General features: G+C 44.4%; 1 protein-coding gene across 2 annotated transcripts in view; it reads left to right on the top strand.

The window, feature by feature from the left end:
- Positions 1 to 25516, top strand: part of LOC147684156 (intestinal-type alkaline phosphatase-like) — an 84509-nt gene that overhangs the window by 45434 nt on the left and 13559 nt on the right. For both annotated transcript variants that reach the window (XR_015300983.1, XM_086944549.1), the window contains exons 5-6: positions 1939 to 2111; positions 11071 to 11205. Coding sequence is in view for 1 of the 2 variants with exons in the window: in XM_086944549.1 (XP_086800675.1) it covers positions 1939 to 2111; positions 11071 to 11205 (308 nt within the window). In the remaining variant the exon portion in view is untranslated. The remainder of the gene's footprint in view (positions 1 to 1938; positions 2112 to 11070; positions 11206 to 25516) is intronic.

The following is a 25516-nucleotide window of genomic DNA, read 5'->3' as shown; positions in this document are numbered from 1 at the left end:
TGTCTGGCGTTATTTTGAACACCAACTGGGTGTCGTCATCATAACTGACAATGCCCACCCCAAATTCCTCCGCTATGTGTGCCAGGGGTTCCATGTAGATGTTAAATAAGGTAGGGCTCAAACTAGAGCCCTGTGGAACCCCATGGCTAACACTGCGAGGTGATGACTTAAAGGGTGGGCAGTGAAGTTGGAAAGTTCTGTCAGTGAGGTAGGACTGGAACCAGGTGAGAGCAGAATCTTTTATTCCCATGTCTGAGAGCCGAGACAGCAGCGTTGAGTGCAGCACGGTATCAAATGCTGCACTTAGGTCCAATAGGACCAACGCTGCTGTCTCTCCCTCATCCACCATTTTCCGAATCTGTTCGGTGGAATACAGAACAGCTGATTCTGTTGAGTGGCCTGATCTAAACCCTGATTGGGAAGGGTGGAGGAGTGATTCTTTCTCCAAAAACTCCATGAGTTGGAGATTGGCCACCTTTTCTATGATCTTGGCACAGAAAGGTAGGAGGGAAATTGGCCGCAGATTTTGAAGCTGAGTGATTGGAATGTTAGGTTTCTTTTTTAGTGGTATTACCTGGGCAGATTTCCAATTTCTCAGGACATTGCCTTCCCGGAATGAAGTTGTGATCATGTTGCTTATATGATCCAGTAATAAGCTTTCCATGACCGCTTTGTACTGTTCCGGGGGGCAGGCATCCATAGGGGAGCCTGAGCAAATAGTGTTTATAATTTTCATTAGTTCCTGTTTATTGGGGGTCCTGAAGTTGGTTAACACGGGTTTGTGGGGGCAAGAATCTAGGTTATCTACCTTATTTTTATCTATCCTGGTACTGCTGGAAAAAGTAGCATGAATTTTTTCTACCTTCTCCACAAAGAAATCGGCTATCTGGTCGCATATTTCTGTGGAGTAGGTGTCTTTAGTATCCAGGCGAGAGGGTATGGTGATTTCTCTGTAGATACCGAATAGTTCTTTAGTAGGGTTTTTAGCTTCCACAATTCTGCTTTTGTAATAAAGACTCTTCTCTAATCGTACCAATTTTTGGTATTTTTTCAGCTCTAGCAATCACCACAATAGGCATTCCAGAATGTTCCTTTGTTTGATGTTGTTTGCTTGGGTTTTGAAACCTATTGTGACATCAAAATACTGAAAAAAAGCAGAAACCTAGGCTACCCAAAGGTGTTGCCCTTTCAGAATATAAAGGGGATGTGATCAGACTGTCTCTGAAGCAGCACCTAAACTCTGGAACTCTTTGCCCCTCTCTCTTAGGAAAACACGTACCCTCCGCATCTTCAAGACTGAACCTGAGAACCTCCAAACAAGGAGAGCTAATACTGTGAAAAGTGAAACTCGCTACTAATGCACATACTCGAATCTAGGCTAATGCCTTCAGATCCACGGGGGCACTTGGATTCAGGCACGCTCTACATGCGTTTCTTCCACAGGTGGTCATACATGACCACCTAGGATAGACACGCTTTTAGATGTCCCCCCTTTTCTACTGCTCTCCTACCTAAATGTTGGCACCTGTTCTTTCAATGTGTCTACCTTCCTCATGCATTGTAATGGATTGCTACTGATGGGACCTGAGTATGCTAAACACATGGTTGTAGGGCACACTCTATTGATGAACATGCATGTAGATAATGTGAAACACTTGTCTCTTGCATTCTTGCTCTGTGCAGCAATATCTTGGTATATATGCAACAACTGTAAGGAATGACCATCTCTGTACAGCGCTTTGATGCCAATGAGATCTTGTCTGCTATGGAGAACCGTGTAAATTAAGAAATAAAAAATATGAATGTAATATGATGGTACAGCCATCCACAAAGGCCACATCTGTAACACCTGTGCCACGTAGGGTGATTGTCCCTGTTCAGAACACTCCATTATGTTTACATTGTGTTGAGTTTCCTCTTTGTGTTCTCCTTGTGCAGGTAAATCTGTTGGAATCGTGACCACTACCCGTGTGCAACACGCTTCTCCTGCGGGTTGCTACGCCCATATCGCGGAGAGGGATTGGTACGCAGATTCTGAGATGCCGTCAGCGGTGCGAAAGGAAGGGTGCACTGATATCGCTCACCAGCTCGTGACCAACGTGGACATCGATGTAAGTGTAGAGCACAAAGAAACGAGAGATGGGACTAACTCATTCGCTCATTTATGTACACACGTATCTACTTATGTACCCATCCACTTTCTTCTACTCATTCACCCATGCACTTGCATGTTCACCCAGACTCTAAATCAGTCTGTGACTCACTTGCTGTACAAGGTATACACTCACTTAATCAATTACTAATTTGCGTGCTCACTTAGCTATTCACTCACTAAAATGCACTAACCCATGCACCCCCTTATAAAATCACTTCAGATTTTACTTGCTCCCTCATCAAATACTTCCTCTCTGTCTTCATTTCCTCCATTTTCGCATTCCTCTCATAAAGCCTTTTTTTTTTTCTTTCGGTCTCTTCCCTACTGTCCCTCTCTGGTTCCTGTTGTGTGCACTGGGTTTTGTTTCACTTTCCCTCTGTTTCTCTATTCCTCAATGCCCAGGTGTACATTTTGCCCTCTACATGTCTGTCCTCTCTTCATATCCTCGCTTCTTAGTTGTCTAAAATGCTCCCTCTTTTTGTAATATCTGTATCTACCAATGTATAGGTGTGTGCGAGTATGCTTAGCCTGTGATCGTGTGTGTTCTTATGTCACATCCTCTCTATGTCCACAACCGGATGTACTCCACTGTCCTGATAGACTACATCCCACCATATTTTGAGATCTCCTCCTGCCTGGCAGAGAGCTCTCTGCCCTCAGAGCAGCTGCCTCTACAGAGGCTTGTCTGAAGACACTGAAGCTTTGCTGTGTGATCCCATGCTCAGTGCACCCGTACGGCAAAGTTACACTGCAGCTTTGCTGTGTGATCCCATGCTCAGTGCACCCGTACGTAAAAGTTACACTGACGCTTTGCTGTGTGATCCCATGCTCAGTGCACCCGTACGGCAAAGTTACACTGCAGCTTTGCTGTGTGATCCCATGCTCAGTGCACCCGTACGGCAAAGTTACACTGCAGCTTTGCTGTGTGATCCCATGCTCAGTGCACCCGTACGTAAAAGTTACACTGACGCTTTGCTGTGTGATCCCATGCTCAGTGCACCCGTACGGCAAAGTTACACTGCAGCTTTGCTGTGTGATCCCATGCTCAGTGCACCCGTACGGCAAAGTTACACTGCAGTTTTGCTGTGTGATCCCATGCTCAGTGCACCCGTACGGCAAATGCTCAGTGCACCTGTACGTCAAAGTTACACTGAAGCTTTGCTGTGTGATCCTATGCTCAGTGCACCTGTACGTCAAAGTTACACTGAAGCTTTGCTGTGTGATCCCATGCTCAGTGCACTCATATGTTAAAGTTACACAGAAGCTTTGCTGTGTGATCCCATGCTCAGTGCACCTGTACGTCAAAGTTACACTGAAGCTTTGCTGTGTGATCCCATTCTCAGTGCACCAGTACGGCAACGTTACACTGAAGCTTTGCCGTGGGATCCCATCCTCAGCGCACCCGTACGGCAAAGTTACACTGCAGCTTTGCTGTGTGATCCCGTGCTCAGTGCACCCGTACGGCAAAGTTACACTGCAACTTTGCTGTGTGATCCCATGCTCAGTGCACCCGTACGGCAAAGTTACACTGAAGCTTTGCCGTGTGATCCCATTCTCAGTGCACCCGTACGGCAACGTCACACTGAAGCTTTGCCGTGGGATCCCATCCTCAGCGCACCCGTGCGGCAAAGTTACACTGCAGCTTTGTTGTGTGATCCCAATCTCTGCGCACCCGTACGGCAAAGTTACACTGAAGCTTTGCCGTGTGATCCCATGCTCAGTGCACCCGTACAGCAAAGTTACACTGAAGCTTTGCTGTGTGATCCCATGCTCAGCCCATCCGTACGGCAAAGTTACACTGATGCTTTGCTGTGTGATCCCATGCTCAGTGCACCCGTACGGCAAAGTTACACTGACGCTTTGCTGTGTGATCCCATGCTCAGTGCATCCATACGGCAAAGTTACACTGAAGCTTTGCTGTGTGATCCCATGCTCAGTGCAACCGTACGGCAAAGTTACACTGCCGCTTTGCTGTGTGATCCCATGCTCAGTGCACCCGTACGGCAAAGTTACACTGACTCTTTGCTGTGTGATCCCATGCTCAGTGCACTCATATGGCAAAGTTACACGGCCGCTTTGCTGTGTGATCCCATGCTCAGTGCACCCGTATGGCAAAGTTACACGGCCACTTTGCTGTGTGATCCCATGCTCAGTGCACCCGTACGGCAAAGTTACACTGATGCTTTGCTGTGTGATCCCATGCTCAGTGCACCCGTATGGCAAAGTTATACGGCCGCTTTGCTGTGTGATCCCATGCTCAGTGCACCCGTACGGCAAAGTTACACTGACACTTTGCTGTGTGATCCCATGCTCAGTGCACCCGTACGGCAAAGTTACACTGACGCTTTGCTGTGTGATCCCATGCTCAGTGCACCCGTATTGCAAAGTTATACGGCCGCTTTGCTGTGTGATCCCATGCTCAGTGCACCCGTACGACAAAGTTACACTGACACTTTGCTGTGTGATCCCATGCTCAGTGCACCGGTACGGCAAAGTTACACTGACACTTTGCTGTGTGATCCCATGCTCAGTGCACCCGTATGGCAAAGTTATATGGCCGCTTTGCTGTGTGATCCCATACTCAGTGCACCCGTACGGCAAAGTTACACTGACACTTTGCTGTGTGATCCCATGCTCAGTGCACCCATACGGCAAAGTTACACTGACACTTTGCTGTGTGATCCCATGCTCAGTGCACCCGTACGGCAAAGTTACACTGACGCTTTGCTGTGTGATCCCATGCTCAGTGCATCCATACGGCAAAGTTACACTGAAGCTTTGCTGTGTGATCCCATGCTCAGTGCAACCGTACTGCAAAGTTACACTGCCGCTTTGCTGTGTGATCCCATGCTCAGTGCACCCGTACGGCAAAGTTACACTGACGCTTTGCTGTGTGATCCCATGCTGAGTGCACCCGTACGGCAAAGTTACACTGACACTTTGCTCTGTGATCCATTGCTGAGTGCACCCGTACGGCACAGTTACACTGACGCTTTGCTGTGTGATCCCATGCTCAGTGCACCCATATGGCAAAGTTACACAGCCGCTTTGCTGTGTGATCCCATGCTCAGTGCACCCGTACGGCAAAGTTACACTGACACTTTGCTGTGTGATCCCATGCTCAGTGCACTCATACGACAAAGTTACACTGACGCTTTGCTGTGTGATCCCATGCTCATTGCACCCTTACGGCAAAGTTACATTGAAGCTTTGCTGTGTGATCCCATGCTCAGTGCACCCGTACGGCAAAGTTACACTGACGCTTTGCTGTGTGATCCCATGCTCAGTGCACCCGTACGGCAAAGTTACACAGCCGCTTTGCTGTGTGATCCCATGCTCAGTGCACCCGTACGGCAAAGTTACACTGACTCTTTGCTGTGTGATCCCATGCTCAGTGCACTCATATGGCAAAGTTACACGGCCGCTTTGCTGTGTGATCCCATGCTCAGTGCACCCGTATGGCAAAGTTACACGGCCACTTTGCTGTGTGATCCCATGCTCAGTGCACCCGTACGGCAAAGTTACACTGACGCTTTGCTGTGTGATCCCATGCTCAGTGCACCCGTATGGCAAAGTTATACGGCCGCTTTGCTGTGTGATCCCATGCTCAGTGCACCCGTACGGCAAAGTTACACTGACACTTTGCTGTGTGATCCCATGCTCAGTGCACCCGTACGGCAAAGTTACACTGACGCTTTGCTGTGTGATCCCATGCTCAGTGCACCCGTATGGCAAAGTTATACGGCCGCTTTGCTGTGTGATCCCATGCTCAGTGCACCCGTACGACAAAGTTACACTGACACTTTGCTGTGTGATCCCATGCTCAGTGCACCGGTACGGCAAAGTTACACTGACACTTTGCTGTGTGATCCCATGCTCAGTGCACCCGTATGGCAAAGTTATACGGCCGCTTTGCTGTGTGATCCCATACTCAGTGCACCCGTACGGCAAAGTTACACTGACACTTTGCTGTGTGATCCCATGCTCAGTGCACCCATACGGCAAAGTTACACTGACACTTTGCTGTGTGATCCCATGCTCAGTGCACCCGTACGGCAAAGTTACACTGACGCTTTGCTGTGTGATCCCATGCTCAGTGCATCCATACGGCAAAGTTACACTGAAGCTTTGCTGTGTGATCCCATGCTCAGTGCAACCGTACTGCAAAGTTACACTGCCGCTTTGCTGTGTGATCCCATGCTCAGTGCACCCGTACGGCAAAGTTACACTGACGCTTTGCTGTGTGATCCCATGCTGAGTGCACCCGTACGGCAAAGTTACACTGACGCTTTGCTCTGTGATCCATTGCTCAGTGCACCCGTACGGCAAAGTTACACTGACGCTTTGCTGTGTGATCCCATGCTCAGTGCACCCATATGGCAAAGTTACACAGTGATCCCATGCTCAGTGCACCCGTACAGCAAAGTTACACTGACACTTTGCTGTGTGATCCCATGCTCAGTGCACTCATACGACAAAGTTACACTGACTCTTTGCTGTGTGATCCCATGCTCATTGCACCCTTACGGCAAAGTTACATTGAAGCTTTGCTGTGTGATCCCATGCTCAGTGCACCCGTACGGCAAAGTTACACTGACGCTTTGCTGTGTGATCCCATGCTCAGTGCACCCGTATGGCAAAGTTACACAGCCGCTTTGCTGTGTGATCCCATGCTCAGTGCACCCGTACGGCAAAGTTACACTGACACTTTGCTGTGTGATCCTATGCTCAGTGCACCCGTACGGCAAAGTTACACTGACGCTTTGCTGTGTGATCCCATGCTCAGTGCACCCTTACAGCAAAGTTACATTGAAGCTTTGCTGTGTGATCCCATGCTCAGTGCACCCGTACGGCAATGTTATCCTGTTCAGGACTGCCATGCTTCCTCTGGTTGTCCCAAAGAAGTAAAAAAAAAAAGGGCATTGGAATATCTGCCCTAAGTAGGGCGAACAGTCTAAGGTACCTTGACTGAGGTTCCAATGCCAGGTGAGCCTTTGTTCAAAGGACTCCACCAGGGAAGCCAGCTCCACCAGTGGAAACATGATAGTTCACCCAACTCTAAATAAATTGGGCGTACTGGGAGGTTGCCACACAGGGTGCTCTGCCAACATGGAGAAGTTACAAATGAAGGGAGAAAAAAGAGTGAAGCCAACCCCAGATGTGAAATTGCGAGAGGGAAGACAAGAAGGTGAGGACATGTATGGAAGAGCTGGTAATGAAACTGGTTGAGACTGGCCATCGCAATAGCTGGTATGCTCAGGAAGCATGTGGTGGCGAGCACTGAAAAAGACACAATAGAAATTTGTGCCACCCTTCTAAAAGATTTAAAGATACGTTGTGTGTTTGGATCTTGAATTATGAGTTCCAATCAACTGTGCAGTTATTCTCTTCTCTCGAAGGATCACACCCCAGGTTCAGAATCTTTGTTTCTCATCTAATGTCCTATCACTCTGCATTTTATCCCTTTCTTGTTGTGGTGAATCAATTATTACTATTATCAGTCTTCTGCATTATCAGGAAAGAACTCATGGTGGATGCTACATCTGGGGACATTCTATGGTGGTGACTGTAAGTGGTGTGATGTGAAGAGAATATTTTCCAGAGCTCAGAAGGATCTTTCTTCTAGGTGCTTGCATTTCTTTTGCCACAGCTGCCACAGCCCACTTTAGACAAGCCCAGACTTCATGTCACTTCTAAACCTGAGAATGGTCATGGTGCACTTACCCCTGTAAATGTGCAGACCTGCTCTCTTGTTCCTTCTCATAAGCACAGACTTTTTCCTGACCCACGCTAATTAACTTAGACTAGCAGCGTTAGCCTGTTTCACAACACACGTACTCCTGCCGCTCTAGCCTGGATTGGACTTCGGGATATTGATGTGCTTTCTGGCCACTTCCACTCAACAGTCTTTGAATCCATAGACCGACGGTTCTTCTCGTCACTGCCTTAGCACTGACCTTCAGCGCCCTATAGAAAGCAAGGATACACCTGAATCCAAAAAGCATTCGTTCCCATAGACAATTCTCTTTCCAAGCAGGCCTGCTCAGGACCATCTACTCTAAACAAAATTTGGGGTTGGACAACCCAGAGCAGTAACCAGCTAAGTAGACAATGATCATGAGAAAGAGGGACCTACAGAGGAAATCGAAGCTGCCCGCCTGCTGAAAACAGCAAACTACGCGTCTGTCTCTCTCACACCACTTCATCCCACCCCCCTGCTATCTGCTGCATCCAATAACATGATCATTGAACTTTGGTGTTCAGCACACAGAACATGGAAGCACTTCACACATAAGATCACAAAACTCAAAGACAACATCCTTCAATCGCACACCCTACACGCCGTAGCTTGCTGCCCGTTTAGCAAAGCGCTTCGGTGCCCCTCAAAGGGGTCGTAAGTGGTATATAAATGCTGCAATACAACAACATACAACACAATACATAAGGGATTTCAGTGCCAAGTTATGTGGTACGGGAGCTCAAAACTTCGATGTTCTTGTGGACACACGGTCAAGGTGACATCTGTGTCAAGCGACTGCTTTCTGAAAACATCCATCTTACAATAACACAAAGTACCTGAACAACACCATTTTGAAGCTTTGCACAGTTCGTGCAATGACATTGTTAACAATTTCAGACAACTGATCAGAGCCCCCTGCCACTACAAGATAGGTGTTTCTTTCGTTCCTGTACAATGGACAAGCAATGTTTGGGCTTGTCGGCTTCTACCCCCGCATTGTTACTGCTACAGCTATGGGAGGTAGATCTAAGAAATTCATGATTGGTGAGAAGAGGGCTGTCCTTCCACCATGCTGGCCATTGCATTACACATTACCTGTTCCCCAGTAGTGCCTAAAACAAGTGTTTTGTTCTATGTTTCTGTACAACTGTATGTCTTGACCTCTCCTCTCCATATGGGCAAGCAATGAAACTTGACCAGAAAATTGTCCCTTAAATCTAGTTTAGTTTAGTGCCCTTTGCAAGTTGAGTGGGATGTGACGAAGCCCACTTGAGGTGTTTTGAGAAAGACCTTCGCAGCGAGAACACCTTAGTGACAATGAGTGACGGCAGCTGCTTCAGGGTCCCTTTCTTGGCTTGTAAAACTCACTGCCTCACAGAATGCCATCATTATTCAACTGGAAATTAGATGCCTGCTTGAGCATCAATTAGTGAGAAGTGTGGCTCAATGGTTAGAGCGGCAGACCCTGATGCAGAGGCGGGAATTGAACTAGGGTTCAATTCCCGCCTCAGGCGGGTCTTGGGCTAAATTTCCCCGGACCTGATAATTCTCGCCTCGGTGCCTATTCTAATCATGGGTCCTACACTGCAACTCTGGGCAATAGCTTGCTTAATCTCCACAACGGACCCCAACAGCGCCAGGATGCTTGGCCTCACCTTGAGGGGCCCAGGAGTGGGCACTTCACAGGGAAAGGCGAGGAGGGGATCCAGAGCGGTATGTGTACAGCGCCGTGATACCCCTTGGGGTGATTGTGCGCTATATAAGCACTACAACATTTACATTTACAATTAGCGATAGTCAGAAGTATCAGCTGCTACACCCAGTTACCCCTTGGTACACCTGGCACTGCTTTTGCCTCCCTTGGTTTCAGGGGTCCTGTAGGGTCCACGGAAACAGAAATAAAACATGCATGCAAGAGCTGTGTTTATTTTCTGCTGTTTTTACTCCTTGTCCCGGGATTCAAACAGTGCAGTGATTCTCCACAAGCCTAGCAACAGGCATCTGTTAGCAGCATCAAATTATGTTGTGCCTCAATTTATAGAGCTTGGGAGTTGCCCTGGACTGAGTCCCACACAGGCCTGTGGGTACAAGTTGTCCTTATACAGAACATCTACAATCGCTCCAAACCACAAAGCCTGCATTATTCCCAAAGTCTCCAATGACTTTTTGCAAATGGAGCAAAATAAATCTATCTGGAATGTCGCTTCGGCTGCGGGTCTGCCCGTCACTCACAATGTCCCAGGACTAATAAAGAGCTTGATAAAGGGCTGGACACAGGCCTGCTGTAGGTTTGCAACACTCTCAGGACCTCACATGCAGTGAGCATAATGCCCATGGTAGGGAAGCAGGTGCCAGAGACCTGAGAAATAGAACACTGTTATTGCTGATGGGCATTAGGTAGTGAGGCAGGCCTGTGCCCTGTCAGACATGTCCGTCCCAGCACCTACACCGGGAAACTGGCAACGGCCATCTCACTTGAGGTGGAAAAGGCACTTGATAGGATAGATTGGGCCTCAACGAGATGTTGAAGCAGAGGTGGTTTAGCCCACAATTCAGAAAAAAAATAAACTATTACATAAATCATTGATTGCCAACTGTTTTGATCTTTGAGATCAAAGCACGGAACTAGCCTAGGGTGCCCTCCTTCGTAAACAAGACGATAGAGCCAATAAAAAGTGGTTACTTTCTCTTTCAAGAAATGGTAAGTTGTAGATAGACCCCGGAAGTTCCCATGTCCCGCTCAAGAAAACTCCCCCATACAAGACCATTGCCAAGATGAAGAAAATTAGTGTTCAGCGAAGGGGGTCCTACTTCTTTCTTCCTGCCCATTACTCCAAAAGCTCACAGAGCCGCTGCCAACCATCTTTAGCCAGCCAACTCTTCCACTGCATGCCCACTTCTCCACTAGCATGTCAGAAACACCCCCAAATGACACACAACATTTCAAATTCAGACCAACCATTGAATTCGAAGAGACTGGTGAGAAGAAACCATTAATAACCTTCATGAGAGCTATCGCGTGCGGAGTCCTTCTACAAGGACAGCAGGCAATCTACATTGAGTCAACATATTTGTTGCCTGCAACTACAAACCCCTCTGCCTGCACTGTTGATCAGTCGCAATGAATCCTCGTGCAAGCGTGTTCTGGATGACAAACTTTGTATACTGTTTTTAGGTAATTCTGGGAGGAGGTAGGAAGTACATGACTCCCAACGGCACTGCGGACCCGGAATACCCTCTTGACGCAAAACAGAATGGGCTTCGTTTAGACGGGAGAAATCTCATCGATGAGTGGGCCAGAAACCGACCGGTAAGTGTGGGAGAATTTTAAATGATTGTTGCAACACATGCATCCGATGTCAGGAAGTACGCTCGGCATTTTTTTGACTACAATATATAATATTTGGAGTATTGCGTATTGTAGTTCTGTAATGAATCGCATGCCAACCTTTTTACCTCTATATGTTGTGGGAACCTCAGATGTTAATTCTGAATGTAATGCTTGGTGTCCCCTCCATGCAACATCTCTGTTATAGATGCTCAATAAAGAAATGTTCAAATATGTTATTGGATGAAACTGTCAATCATGCATTTCCATATTGAATGATAGACCAGTAGCTGGGGTGCAGGAGTCTCAATTGCTGTTCTGTTTGTTTACAGTAGTTGTCACTGCACATCTAAAACTCTACAAGAATTTGGGTTAGGAAATATTGGACAATGTATATACATGGCCTATTCTTTTCAGTATGTAAAGCATTTATGCAGTCTTTTAGACCTATGCTGTAGGACTAAACAGGCATCCTTTTCAGCAGTCGCGTCTACTGAGAGCTGAATGTAAATTTCTCTTTCTTGTGGCACATTTCCCATCAGCTTCGGAAGCATTTTCGTCTCATTGATTTGAACAAAGTCCTTGAATGTGGATGTTCCACGTGTATAAACTGCATTAAACCCCTCCATTCTCTTTCCAACAAATTGTCTCATAATGCACAATTGAGAAACATTGCCTTTGGATCAAATTAGGAGACTTATAAAGGCACCTCACATTTTTAATGTTTATTTGATTTATTGTAAACATTAAATAATTACAAGTTACTGCACTTCTGATTTAAACAATTAATACCTCATAAACTCAAATGCATTCTATATTGCTTACATATGTAATAAACCACTGAAAAATAATAATTTTAGTTTTACACACCTGAACATTCAATATCAACATTAATCCATTTATTGTAGCAAAGGCACAGTGTTAATTCAGAATGGTTGGTCATCTCTATCTGGCACAAGTGCCAGATTCTGTCACTCATGGTAAGAGAACCAGCAATGCCAAGTATGGTTTCCTCTCTGAAGAGGAAGTGCATGTATTTCTTCTGGCATCTGCATGTTCGGGATGAATTTAATAATATTGTACATCTTTGCTGATACAGAATTAAGCATACAAAAAACATTTCTCTGCAAAACTTCCTAAACATAGCTTGAGAATATGTTCAACCCAATTAAAAATTCTCCAATTCATATTTATTTATTCCAGGGCTCATGAAAATCTTATAGGGGAATACCTCAGAAAACCATACCTCAATTTACTCATTCATATTAACTAATACCTGTTTAAAATTTGATAGTGATACTTCTAAAGAGGTTCTGTAGAAGAGCCCTGGACTGCACATGTTCATTAAATTGGCAACAAAAATAGAAAAACTCTGAGGATGCCCCTAGAAGCACCCCAAGATTTGGAAGAGGGGGGCAGAATATTGTGGGCTGTGCCTGGAACCTATTTCAGCGGTCTCCATAGATTAGCATTTGATAAGATGGAAGTGACGTGTGAAGAACATGGTTATAAATACAAATTCGATCAAAGTGGCTAGGGCTGACATGTGCTATGTTATGTATCGGTAATATGACACTACAGTCTATGTTGGAGCATTATGTTATATTGCTGTTGCTTCTCTATTGTTTAATCGTCACCAAAAAGTCAACATCTTACTCGCGAATATATAAATATTGTATCATTTGGGAACCTGGCATTGCCAGGCCTGTTGTGGCTGTTGACAATAAAAACTTGTTGTGAAAAAAAATAGAAATACTCACAACCAGTCCTCAGGATTTTAAAGCAAGTTCCAACCTACTTATCTCAAATGTAATCCTTCTTTTATCTCAGACCTAAAATGTGTCTCCATATTTAGGCTTTAATAAGATGTCGTAGCTCATACTTAGAACCAAGATACTAAGTGCCAACACCAGAATCTTGTAGTGCCTCTTCGAATGACGTGTCTATTCAAGGGCAAATTCTGGTACCCTTTTGTGATTAATGTTAGGTGGGCATGTACTCAGAGCTGGTCATTAAATTGCCCATGGGTCCCCTTTACTGTGTGTGGTTTGGGTGTCTATTCAAGGGCCACAATTGGGAGAACTCCTTAAGATCTGTTCAACTTCTCCGGCACATTCATTATGATAGCAGATACTTTTTGCAGCTTTTTTTATAGTCTCCTTGTCAGTTTGTTAGAAACAGATCTTCTTTGACTGAGGCAAGTTTTGTTTACCCAGCTACCGCCCGGAGTTGGTAAAAATTTGTTTTTTTTCTAATGATGATAATATGAGCTTTAAAATAGACAACCTGCTGAAAATTGTCTATGGATTTGTGTGCCGTATGCTTAATCCCTGTTGCCGGTTAACCTCGGTATTATTCACATTGACAAGGATGCATTTTTATCCCTAATTCTTAAAGTGCCGCGGCAAAGGCCAATGGAGACTGAAAAATGAACAATGGAGAGTTACTGCAATACTAGACATGGTTCTTCTGGCAGAGGGACAAGTACCCCAGTATTGTGCATTTGGGATATTCTCGCATAACAACTGACAGTATTTTGAGTAGCATATTGTAATCATTATCCACCGCGACTCTTTTCATACTTGTTATGCAGCAAATTTACGTCTCATACTGGATCAATGCATATTGCAATTTAGTCACAAAACAAGACCTCTACTTTTTCGGATACCTCACGGTATCGTCATTAGATCACCAATCTGGCCTAGCGGTGCAGGGCTTCTGAGACGTAATAGCCTAATCGATCAATTTTACATAATTAAACATGGCTACCAATGTAACCCAAGACACACACAGAAGGATCTGTGATAGATGATTTTAGATGGATAATTCAATTCCTTTCTGTGATAGGTATCTCGATTTTGAAGTTAAGTCTGCCAAATTTCAGATATTCCGGCATAGCAATTGCATCACAAACAGAACCCAGACTTTCGCTTTGGTTAATGTTTTCTTATACTTAATATAATTCCTCTATATTTAAAGTGAGACTAGGACTGTGACAAAAAAGCCTAATTAATTTTAAGACACACTGTAGTTGTAAAATTGGCTAGATTTGGTTTTAAGACACATTTCGAGGGACATTGAGCACTGCACCGGCTTTGGGTCTGTGCTGCCACAGAGGGTGATTAGCTTGGGGTAGGACCATTTAACAGAGACCACAACTCCCTGCTAACTTTCCAGCCAGGAGATCATGGGGGCCTCAAGGCTTGTCTCGTTTATCCCTGCATCATATCTCAGTGCCCCGCTACCCTTCAAGCGCAAGGAGTTTACTCACTTGGGAATAGCGGGTGAAGTGCATAAAAGAAAGTATGGGAACTGTGGTCCTGGGAAGAATGGGGTGGGGGGGGGTGATTGATAGGTCTGAATCTGAAAAGAACAAAATATTTTGCAGCTATCATATTGACCTTTCACCTACAGGTGAATGCATAACATTTAATGCACATTCCTTAAATGAAAAACAAATTATTGGCCGTACGACACTCGCCAGAATACCACGGGGTGGATTTGACTTAACTTTTAGAGGTTGGGGTTTTTGTATTAAAGACCTTTCAGGGAGGAAATCATTCTAATATGCAGTTCTTTAATTGGTATTTGCAATCTGGGCATAAGTGCCATAGGGCTCTTAAATAGTGGGAAAAGAATCATAAATTAGCCACGGCGGTAGGATTGCTCTGTACGGACTGCCATTTGACTCGACTCTTGTTGTTTGAAATAAGGGGATCTGGGGCGCTCTGTATGTGGGATCCACCAGATAAAAAAAAATAATCTTTCAGTATTGGGTCTAATGCCTTATAATTGCTATTCTGCCAAGAAATGATCTTAAAATCTACTAGGTTCCCCCAAAGACTGCTCTCCATAATGAAATAGTCAATTCCGGTTTGGAAGCCCCTCTTTTGAAAGTATGGTATCTAGCCAGATCAGAGGGTGTTCTACCATTGAATGCCCTTAAAGAGTGGGACAAGGCTAAAGAAGTCAACCGGAGGGTGACGGTGACCAAAGGGGCTACCCTAATTGGCTTACCCATCAAGCTTAAGATCCTAGGCTCTCATCCTCCCACTGTATTAGGTTGGTCATGCAGGACAGGGGTTCAAAAGTAGTGTTTTGGGGGAAGCGAATGGATATAAACATTAAGAATGTAAAGCATGGGCCACTTCGGTGTCTTAATACTAAAGTCTAAAATATCAGGTGAAGAAATATTCAGTCTTCTAATTAAGCCTTCGGGTAAAATACTGAGCCATATAGTTAGGCCTCCAGAGTGTCTACCAGCAATTAAGGGGATTGCTCTTATATCGATTGTTACATAGCGCTAATCTGTGTTTTTGAGTCGTTGCCCATGTTTCTTGTAATAGGCAAAGGTAATATGAATCCTTGAACACATTCCACCCAGGATCGATTATTCTTGAACGTAGGCCAGCAACGTTCCAAGATAAGAGATGGAGTTTAGTTACATGATCATCAGTCTTTTATGGAAGATCTACTGGTACGAATCGATTTTTCGTTAAAGATAACTGAACCAGCAGGCGAAGCGACTTGAAATGGAGTGTTTTGCGTATGATTATTTACAGAGACACTCTCAGCAGTGCATTGGTTGTCAGGGGGAAGACTCTTAGTAAATGGTCAGTCAACTTTGCTAAGAATAGAGCCTTTTAGAGGCCAAATAATCTTCTCAAGATTGTTCTCAGGAGATTGTGAAGTAGTTCGATTAGGGATGCAATAACAGGGGGCTTGAGAAACATTATGTTTAAACCGTGCTTAGATTCAATGTTAGAAGGTTTCCTTGAGTCTACAGATACCAGTCCATCAGCTAATCCTGATTTTTCAATCAATTCAATGTAACCCAATGACCCTAACCTCATTGAGAAGCACTGGACTGAAAGTACATTAGGCGAGTGAGGAAACAACATTGTCCATGGTGTCTGATCCAATGTATAATTAATTTTTTTAAAGATTCATCATCTTCTCTCCACCTTCCATTATACTTGGGGTCGTTTATTCTATAAACTTTGCCTGCTTTGTTATGTGGAAGTAGAGGTTTGTGGTTTATTCGAATGGGTAAGGAGGCACGTCTAGAGACCTTTTTTTCTAGGCCAGAGCCCACCTCAAGAGTATTTCTGCCTAAATGTGTGGGACAGAATATAGGTTGGAAATTATGAGGAGGCCGTAGATGCCAATGGTCTCCTTTCTGATGGGTGTTCAAAGGAGATTGTGACTCCTTGTACCCGTATGAGGTGGAAAGATGGTCTGCAATAGAATTATAATGGGGCTCAAGATCCCTGCCTGATGTTTAGCTTATTTGAAACTTTGGAGTTTAAAATTGGCTGAGTAGATTCCATGGTGTATCAGACTTACTTTAAACCAGCAGGAACAATGGCACTGGGGGTCAATCTCTGCGATAACAGGACCTCAATTAATTCCGTTAGTCTTGAGGCTTTGGTATTTAAATGCCCCACCTCCCCTTTCATCCAGCCAAGAATGGTGGGAGGTTCTTAGCAGAACATGAGCTTTGTTTGCTAGTAGTGCGCAGCTTTGTTTGCTAGTAGTGTGCCCTGTCGGATGCAAAGAACAGGCTTTGTTGACATCCACAGAATCAAGTGCCGATAAGGGTTCAAATCTGTTGCTGGTCATTAGAGAGGATTCTGCTTCTCGTAAATCCGTTAAGATAGTACCTGCTACTACAGCTTCTGAAGACCCAGATTCTTTATTACGGCTGGATAGGTGTATGCCTGTACTTGATGTCAGTTTATCGGCAGAACTTGGTTATCTTAGGGCCGGTTTACTTTACCCCTGTGACTCAACGTTGATAGATAATTCTACCTCCCCCTTTAAAGTATCGATCTTCTTTAAAGGTGAATTGTTGGCTGTAGGACCCTGGGGATTTATAAAAAATATTTCTCCTTCCATGTGGGGCATCCTTGGCTCTCCTTTACCTGTAATGGAAGATGAGGAAATCAATAGTCAATATGATAGGTGAGGGATTTAGAGATGTTAAACTGAAAACGATACACAAAGCAAAGGTTTAAGAAGACTGGGGTGAAACAGACTTCCAGAGTGCCAGTTCGATTACTGAGATACTAAGATAGCAATAAGCCCAGCATACTCTTTTGAATGATACAACAGTGGGTCCATAGTCTGTCAGAGGTGTCCTTTAATACATAAATAACCCAGCCCATTAGTTTTACCTTCACTTGAACCACCAAGAGACATCAATACCTTTTTGTGTTGGAACCGGACTTCTGGGACACCAAGAAAAGAAGGATGGTCAACTCAACCTCCTCCGATCGATGACGCGACCCACTTTAGCCCAGACACATTCTGTGTGCATCCCACACAGCAAGGCTGATGTTCCTCTTTTAGCTTATTGTGATGGCTGGGACCCTCCTTCCGGGCTGGCAGCTCCCTCCTGGGAGCAAAAAGAGAATCCTGGGACCTGTAGTCCCTATTAGCGCCACCCCCTAACTTTTCAATCAGAGGCAATGTTTATTCAACATATGTAGTAAGTTACTTCTAAGGAATATTCAATCATTAGTAGAAAAGATGCAGTAGGGCAATGACCATCCAAATACTTTGTCGAAAATATAACAGTAAGCAAGGTCTTGTAAAGCGTGTAATTTGATTCTTTATGCACAGGAGCATCTAGAGGCTCATGGGCCACCCATTTCATATAGATGAGGATGTAGGAAGCAGGCAATTTTCAAAAAGATATTTTAATGTGATTGTCTATTAGTGGTTCCAAATTGTTTGGCTTGTATTTACCGAAGTTGATCAAGATATCAACAGAAGACACTAATGGCCCTGTTGAGATCATCTGTTAGAGGCCTTGGTGGTTTCAAGAGGGATTTTGGTCCTCCATTACCATCCAAAGGAGTTGTTCAGCCCTTTAAAGGAAATGGTAATGCTCGGGGGTCCCCCTCTCTCAAACTTCCAGGTCTTCAACCATCTCTGATCCTCTCGCATCAAAAGCATGAGTCTGCTTGGAGTTCGCTATATAAGAGACTATTGTTAGGATGGTTGCAAATTTTCCTTCTTGTCTGGCAGGATTAAATAATGGACTATTGGGCACTTTGAGCAATTCTGGAAGGCTATAGAATTCCAATCGGAACACTTCGTCAATATTTTGTCAATTCAACTTCTATTCTTAAACGCCTTGTCAAGCTCTCAGGTAAGCAATACAGGATCTTTTATTTTATATATATATATATATATATATATATATATATATATATATATATATATATATATATATATGTATATATATATATATGTATATATATATATATGTATATATATATGTATGTATATATATATATATGTATATATATATATATATGTATATATATATATATATATATATATATATATATATATATATGTATATATATATATATATATATGTATATATGTATATATATATATATGTATATATATATATATATATGTATATATATATATATGTATATATATATATATATATGTATGTATATATATATATATATATATATATATATATATATATATATATATATATATGTATGTATATATATATATATGTATGTATATATATAAATAACAAGAGGCTTCACAGAATGAAGGACAAGGATGTTGCTCCTTTCTGTTCCTGGTGCAGAAGCAGTCTGGAGTGTTTCGTCCTGCCTGGACTCAATGAGGGTTAATCTCTGCATCCTTCACATTCGTTTCAAAATGGTGCCTCCATTTTATATTCTTTTTCTGATAACACCCAAAGTCCTTCGGTTATTACTACATCTCAGAGATGCTTACCTTCATTTCTAGTCTCTGTGGATTCAAGAAAGTACCTCTGTTTCTTTTGCTCTGGGCAGTCATTTCCTGTTTTAGGCTTTGCTGTTTTCCTTACCTCTTCTTCCGGAAGAGCGCCACTGGTGGGCATAATACATACTTGGGATATCTCTGCAAGGGGTTTGGTTTGGGGCCTATGATCAATTTAGACAGTCAGAGGACATCCAACTGGAATCAAGACCTAAGGCATTTTTCTCACTTAATCAGAAATTCAGCTGTCCACATAAGACTGGACCACTAGGTAACTAGAGTTTATGTGAATCTGCATGGGATTCACAAGTGCAGGATCTATCAACCCTCACTCAGAAGATCTGTTTGAGGTAGAGTCTCTCTTTGAGGGCAGAGTATACCTCATCTCTTGCATACTGCCCGAGCTGGGTATTTCTATTTTAGGTATGTCTGAGTTTTTGCCCAGTTCTGTTTCAGGAGATATCTCGAAGGTGTTGGCTAACATTGCCTCAGTCTTTTTGTATAAGAAGAAAATTCTCTCCTCCTGAACAACTGTTCTCTATTTCCATTAGGTACACTATCCATCCCATGGTTGAAGGGTCTTCTGTACCTCTTCTCTCTGATTCCAAGATGTTTAGGATCATCCAAGAGGATGTTGTCCATGTTCTTCTGGTAGTTCCTCTTTAGCCCATGCCCCCTGGATCCCACTTCTGTTCCAATTGTTAATCAAGCCTAGGTGGATAATTCCAGTGGCTCCATCTCCGTTGAGGGTACTAATGCTTCCGAAATTGCCCATAAGGTGACTACGGTTTGAAGTCTGGAATTTGAGACGGGAACTCAAGAAACATAGAGTGTTCTACAGAAGTGCCTTTTCATATACAGCAGTCTTGGTGTCCTGAGACATAGATGTGCACTCCAGATATTGGAAGAATTTTCTAGCTTGGTGTATTTCTAGAGGTTTGCAAGTTACCCTTTGTGATCGCTTGAAGATCTTTGATTTTCTTAAAGTTGGGTTTTTTCTTGGTCTGGCTATATGGACTTTAACAAAATCAGTGGGTTGCTATTGGAGTCTATCAAGGGAAAACGGTTGAGCCCATCAAAAACTTAGCTTCCCATCTTTTGACGAGTTTCTTGTCGATAAGTTATGGTATTCATGCTCCAGTTTCAGCATGGGAGCCCCCTTTGGTGTTACAGGACTTGTTAGAACACTTTTTGAACTTCTGCTCTTGGCAGGCTTAGTTTCTTTCTGACAAAGTTCTCTTTCTAGTGGCTATATGTTCAGGATGTCAGGTTTATGAAACTACTGCTTTGTTGTGTAATGAACCATTTCCCCCTGACAAAGTGGTTCTTCTGCCCATCCCCATCATTTCTTCCAAAAGTGCCTTCAGTTTTTCATGGGTCAAGGAGCCAGCCCTTCCAGTATTCTTTCCCCCACTCATGTTTATAGCAGAGGGGACATTTCATGCATTTAATGCCCGCAGAGCCCTCTCTAACTAGTTTGCCAGGGCTGCCTAGTTTAAATAAGGTTAACTTGCTGTTTATTACTTTTTTCCTTACAGGTCAAGGGAAACACCCAACCTTATCATCTATTAGCTAATGACTATTGATTATGCACTGAATAATATCTCCTTGATAACAGCAGTCCAGAGTAATCCGACAAGAGCAGTTTCCACATTGTAGGCAGCATTTGAGAGGGCTTCTGTTGAGGATTTCTGCGGTGCAGCCACGTGGTCCTCTCTGCGCACCTTCAGAACACATTATCAGCTGCAGGTTGGGGAAGGCTGATATCTGGTTCTCTTGTATTGAGTGCTATGGTCAAAGCACAATTCAGAAATGAATCCCAGCAGAGGGATAATTTCTTGAGAGCAGTTTTATTCAGCTGAACAACATCTCAAGCTCAGCAGCTCCAGTTATGTCTTACACAAAAACTATAAACCCAGATAGATATTCCCTACCTCAGGATTGTCAGCAATGGAAATTTACAAAAAAAACCTTGGTTCCCAGATAAGAAAAACAAGTGCACATGTATTAAATGTGTAACAATGCCTTCATGGTCAGTGGCGGCTGGTGACCTGTGAAAGTAGTGGGGCGTAATCCTTGGTGCAAATTCCCGTAAACGAGCCAGCCTTCCTCACAGAGGATTTGGAGAAGGGTTTGCTTGCACTCAGTCTTACTCTCTCCCTCGTTCCCTCCCAGTCTCATTCTTTTACTCTCGTTCACACTTGCACTCACTTTTATTTACTCTGACTCACTTTATCTCACTCACTTTCACAGCCTCACTCATTCTCACTCTGATTCACTCAGGCCCCAGGAACCACTGAGTGTCATTTACTTACGCAGTCTCCCCCGTTCTCACTCTGGCCTACTCTGACCAACTCAGTCTCATGGATTACCGCAGTCTCACTCATTCCAACGAAGTCCCACTGCGACACACTCAGTCTCACTGACTTACGCAGTCTCACTCATTCCCACTCTGACCCTCTCAGTCCCACCGTAACCAGACAATTTCGCTGACTTACTCAGTCTTAGTTCTTACTTTGACCCACTCAGTTTCAATCATTCCCACTCTGAACCACTCAATCCCACTCTGACACCCCAGCCCAAATAACTTACGCAGCCTTGCTTAGTCCCACTCTGACCCATTGAGTTCCCCACTAACCGACCCAGTCTCACTGTCTTTCACAGTCTCACGCGTCCCAACTCTGACCCCTGAAACCCACTCAGACTCACTGACTTGAGTAGTCTCACTCAATCCCACTTTGCCTCACTCTGATCAACTTAGTGTCACTGACTTACGCATTCTCACTCAGTCCCACTGTGACCCACTCAGTCTCACTGACTTAAGCAGTCTTAATCTTTCCTACTCTGAACCCTTCAGTCCCACTGTGATCCACTCATTGGATAACTCAGTTTCACTCATTCCTACTGTGGCCTCTCAGTCCCACTAACTTACGCAGCTCCACTCAGTCTGACTCAGACCCACACATTCCCACTTGACCCTCTCAGTCTCACTGCCTTACAAAGTATCAACCATTCCCATTCTGACCCACTATGACCCATTCAGTCTCCCTGACTCACATAGTCTCACTAATTTCCACTCATTTCCACTCAGTCCTACTGACTTACACTGGCCCACTCAGTCTGACTCAATCATTCTCACTGATTTTCATTCTGACTCTCTCTGTCTCACTCCTTCTCTGACTCACTCAGTCTCACACACAGAAACACTCAGCTCCACTGTCATTCCCTCTTTCTCACTCTCATTCATTCTCACTCATTCTTTTGCTTATTCTCTCTCACTTTCACTCACACATAGACACACAAACCTGCTCAGACATACACATGCTCTCTCTCACATACACACACTCTCGGCCACACACTTAAAAGCTTATTTACTTACCTTGTTGCCTGCGCAGGTCCTGTGTGGACTGTTGATCCTTTCTGCTTCTAGCATGAAACTGAAGTCTCAAATCTACACAGTTGCAGTTACCATGTCTCAGTCTCTGCCCCTTCATCCCACCATTACTCACCTCTGTGATGACGAGTTGGGAAAGGGAGGGTGACAGCCTGATTGGTGTATAGCCATGGGCATTCTAGGGCTTACTCCTGCAACCACTGTAACTACCTTTAGCTCTGACCCTTTAGCAAGGGAGAGGATGTGGCCTAATGGCTAGTGCGGTTGACCTAAAATCTGGAGAACCGGGTTCGAGTCTCGGCAGGGACGTGCAACATACTGTGCTTCTGGGCAAATCACTTCATCTCCCCGTGCCTAACAAAAATGAATGTGTCTTTGTGTAACGCAACTGGTGCTCATGTAAAGCGCTCTGATACCTTTGGGTCAAGTTTGTGCTATATAAAACTCCGTAATAAATAATAATAAATAAATATTAGGTCACAGATGGGGAGGCATAGTGGCGTGCGAGGGTCCCAAGGCTGAGACTTGGGGTTTCACCAACCCTGGACAATCTCTCTGATGGCTGTGCTGGCCATCAGACAGTGTCACCTGGTGTATCAATCTGTTGCTGGTTTGCATTTGTTTTGTTTTTTAGCAAGAGTGGATAATAAGTTATTATTCACTCTTGCTATAATAAAAACTTGGCCTAGAAACAAGGAGTGCGTAGCCTTGGAGCCCTTAAGGGAGTTCCCCTGTTCATGGTACAGCAGATTACAGATAACATTAGCAAAACAGTGCATTCTTGCCAATGTGGACACAACCTTTAGAACCATTTGTAAAAGAGATAAGATCATCATATCTGATTCCTAGTCTCGGCAGGGCGCCTCTAGCTGATGCCAGCAAAGTACCATTTAGTTGTTAGCTTCTGAGGACTTGGCGAGCCTTACTCTGTCATCGGCATGAGAGCCCCCACACATTGTAAGGATTGTGACAAGGAAGACGAGAACTCAGAGTAATGAAGATTACCGGAAAGTAACGATGGAGTTTACACAAAGCCGCAGTAGGGCACATATCTGGCCAGTTGCTGTGTTTTAGAAATGCTCCTACCGTTGCTGTTGCCACAGTGATTGGCATGGCTCCACAATGGAATAGACATATTTCCAAGGGTCCACAATGCCATAGGAAAGCATAGCTTCTATTATTCTACAATCAACATCAACCCGCATTTGTAGAGCGTGGCAGTGTCACCCTTAGGGGTATCTGTGCGCTGGGTTGTGAGGTCTCCGTCGAAAAGTAAGGTCTTGAGGAAACTGCGGGAAGAGGGTAGAAATGAGCAGTAAAAGGCTCAAAAGAGGGCAGAAAACGAGCAGAAAGGCAAAACAGAGCAAAAGAGGGCAAAATGCAGGGCAGAAAACGTGCAGAAAGGGCAAAACAGAGGACAGAAAACGAACAGAAAAGGAAAAACAGTGGGCGGAAAAACTAATAGAAAAGGAAAAACAGAGGGCAGAAAAATTAGCAGGATAAGGCAAAACAGGGCAGAAAGATGGGCAGAAAGGGCAATACAGAGAGCAGAAAACGACCGGAAAAGTAAAACAGAGCAGAAGAGGGCAAAACAGGGGACAGAAAAATTAGCAGAAAAGGCAAAACAAAAGGCAGCATTTGTAGAGCGTGGCACTGTCACCCTTAGGGGTATCTGGGCGCTGGGTTGCGAGGTCTCTGTCGTAAAGCAAGGTCTTGAGGAAGCAGCAGGAAGAGGGGAGAAATGAGCAGTAAAAGGCTAAACAGGAGGCAGAAAACGAGCAGAAAAGGCAAAACAGAGCAGAAGAGGGCAAAACAGAGGGCAGAAAAATGTGCAGAAAAGACCAAACAAAGGGCAGAAAGACGAGCAGAAAGGGCAAAACAGAGGGCAGAAGAACGAGCAGAAAAGGCAAAACAGAGGGCAGAAAAATTAGCAGGAAAAGGCAAAACAGGGCCGAAAGATGGGCAAAAAAGGGCAATAAAGAGAGCAGAAAACGACCGGAAAAGTAAAACAGAGCAGTAGAGGGTAAAACAGGGGGCAGAAAAATTAGCAGAAAAGGCAAAACAAAAGGCAGAAAGACAGGCAGAAAGGGCAAAACAGAGAAAGAAACTAAACTAGCAGGGGAGGCACAAAGAGAGGGCAGCAATTACCAGTGCTGTTGTAACACAGATTTTGCTGAATTCCACAATATGCAGTAGTGTACAGTTGCTCAATGTCCACATTTGCTCAATTTCCACAGTGCCGCAGTAAAGCATGTTTACCCATTTTCAATAATGTTATCAGAACAGCCATTGGTTCACTTCCTCCATTCTTCACTCCTAGTTCCCGCTTCCCAGAATGAGTCCTCCAGTTCAGTAAAGCAGCCCAGAGGACACTTCGCCTTATTTGCCTCTCCCGTTCCTCTTCCCCTCTTTCTCAGGACTTTCGCCTCCCAGAACACCATTACCCCAGGACTGCGACCGATAGTAGAAGGCCTCCTACTTCCGCCAAACCCAATTTTCCTTACACCTTCCTTCCTGTAACCCACATTACAGCTCCTCCTCTACAATCCTTTTGATCTTCTCCATCTTTTTTCTCTTGTCTCCAGACCTGTCAAATATCTCACCGATTCTCCCCCAGGACAGGTCCCCATAGCTCTTTCCCACCTACTCCCCTTTCTTCCCCACTTGTCAAAAGATATTCCCTCAAAAGACAGAACCAAAAGAACAGAAAGCTCAGAACCTTATCTGAAGACCGGTACACATGTGATCCTCTCCAGGGACCTACCTCTGTCCTCACATCCGTGGACAGCCTCCCCAAGACAGCATATTGCCCCCAAAATGATCTGCTCTTTTCATATTGTTCTTCCTAAGATAGTTTCAGCACCGCACTCCATTTCCTGGTCCTTACGCAGGCTCCTGAGTGGTCTTGGGCAATCGCAGGCAGAATGGAAGCCAGCGTTGCTGTTGTATATTGGGCATCAGGGTAGCACTTTTCCTCTCCTCTCTCTGCTTCTCCTGATGGTGCAGCATGATGTGGGGGACTTCAGTACCAGGAAATATCCAACACCACTCATTCACTGTGGGATTCACTGAACACCCTTGTGACTGGTCCCCTGGTGCAGACCGGCTTCCAAAGTCTGC

The sequence above is a fragment of the Lissotriton vulgaris genome, chromosome 11 (genome assembly GCF_964263255.1).
Source record: "Lissotriton vulgaris chromosome 11, aLisVul1.2, whole genome shotgun sequence".
Lineage (NCBI taxonomy): Eukaryota > Metazoa > Chordata > Amphibia > Caudata > Salamandridae > Lissotriton > Lissotriton vulgaris.
This window is presented reverse-complemented; position numbering and strand designations above follow the sequence as displayed.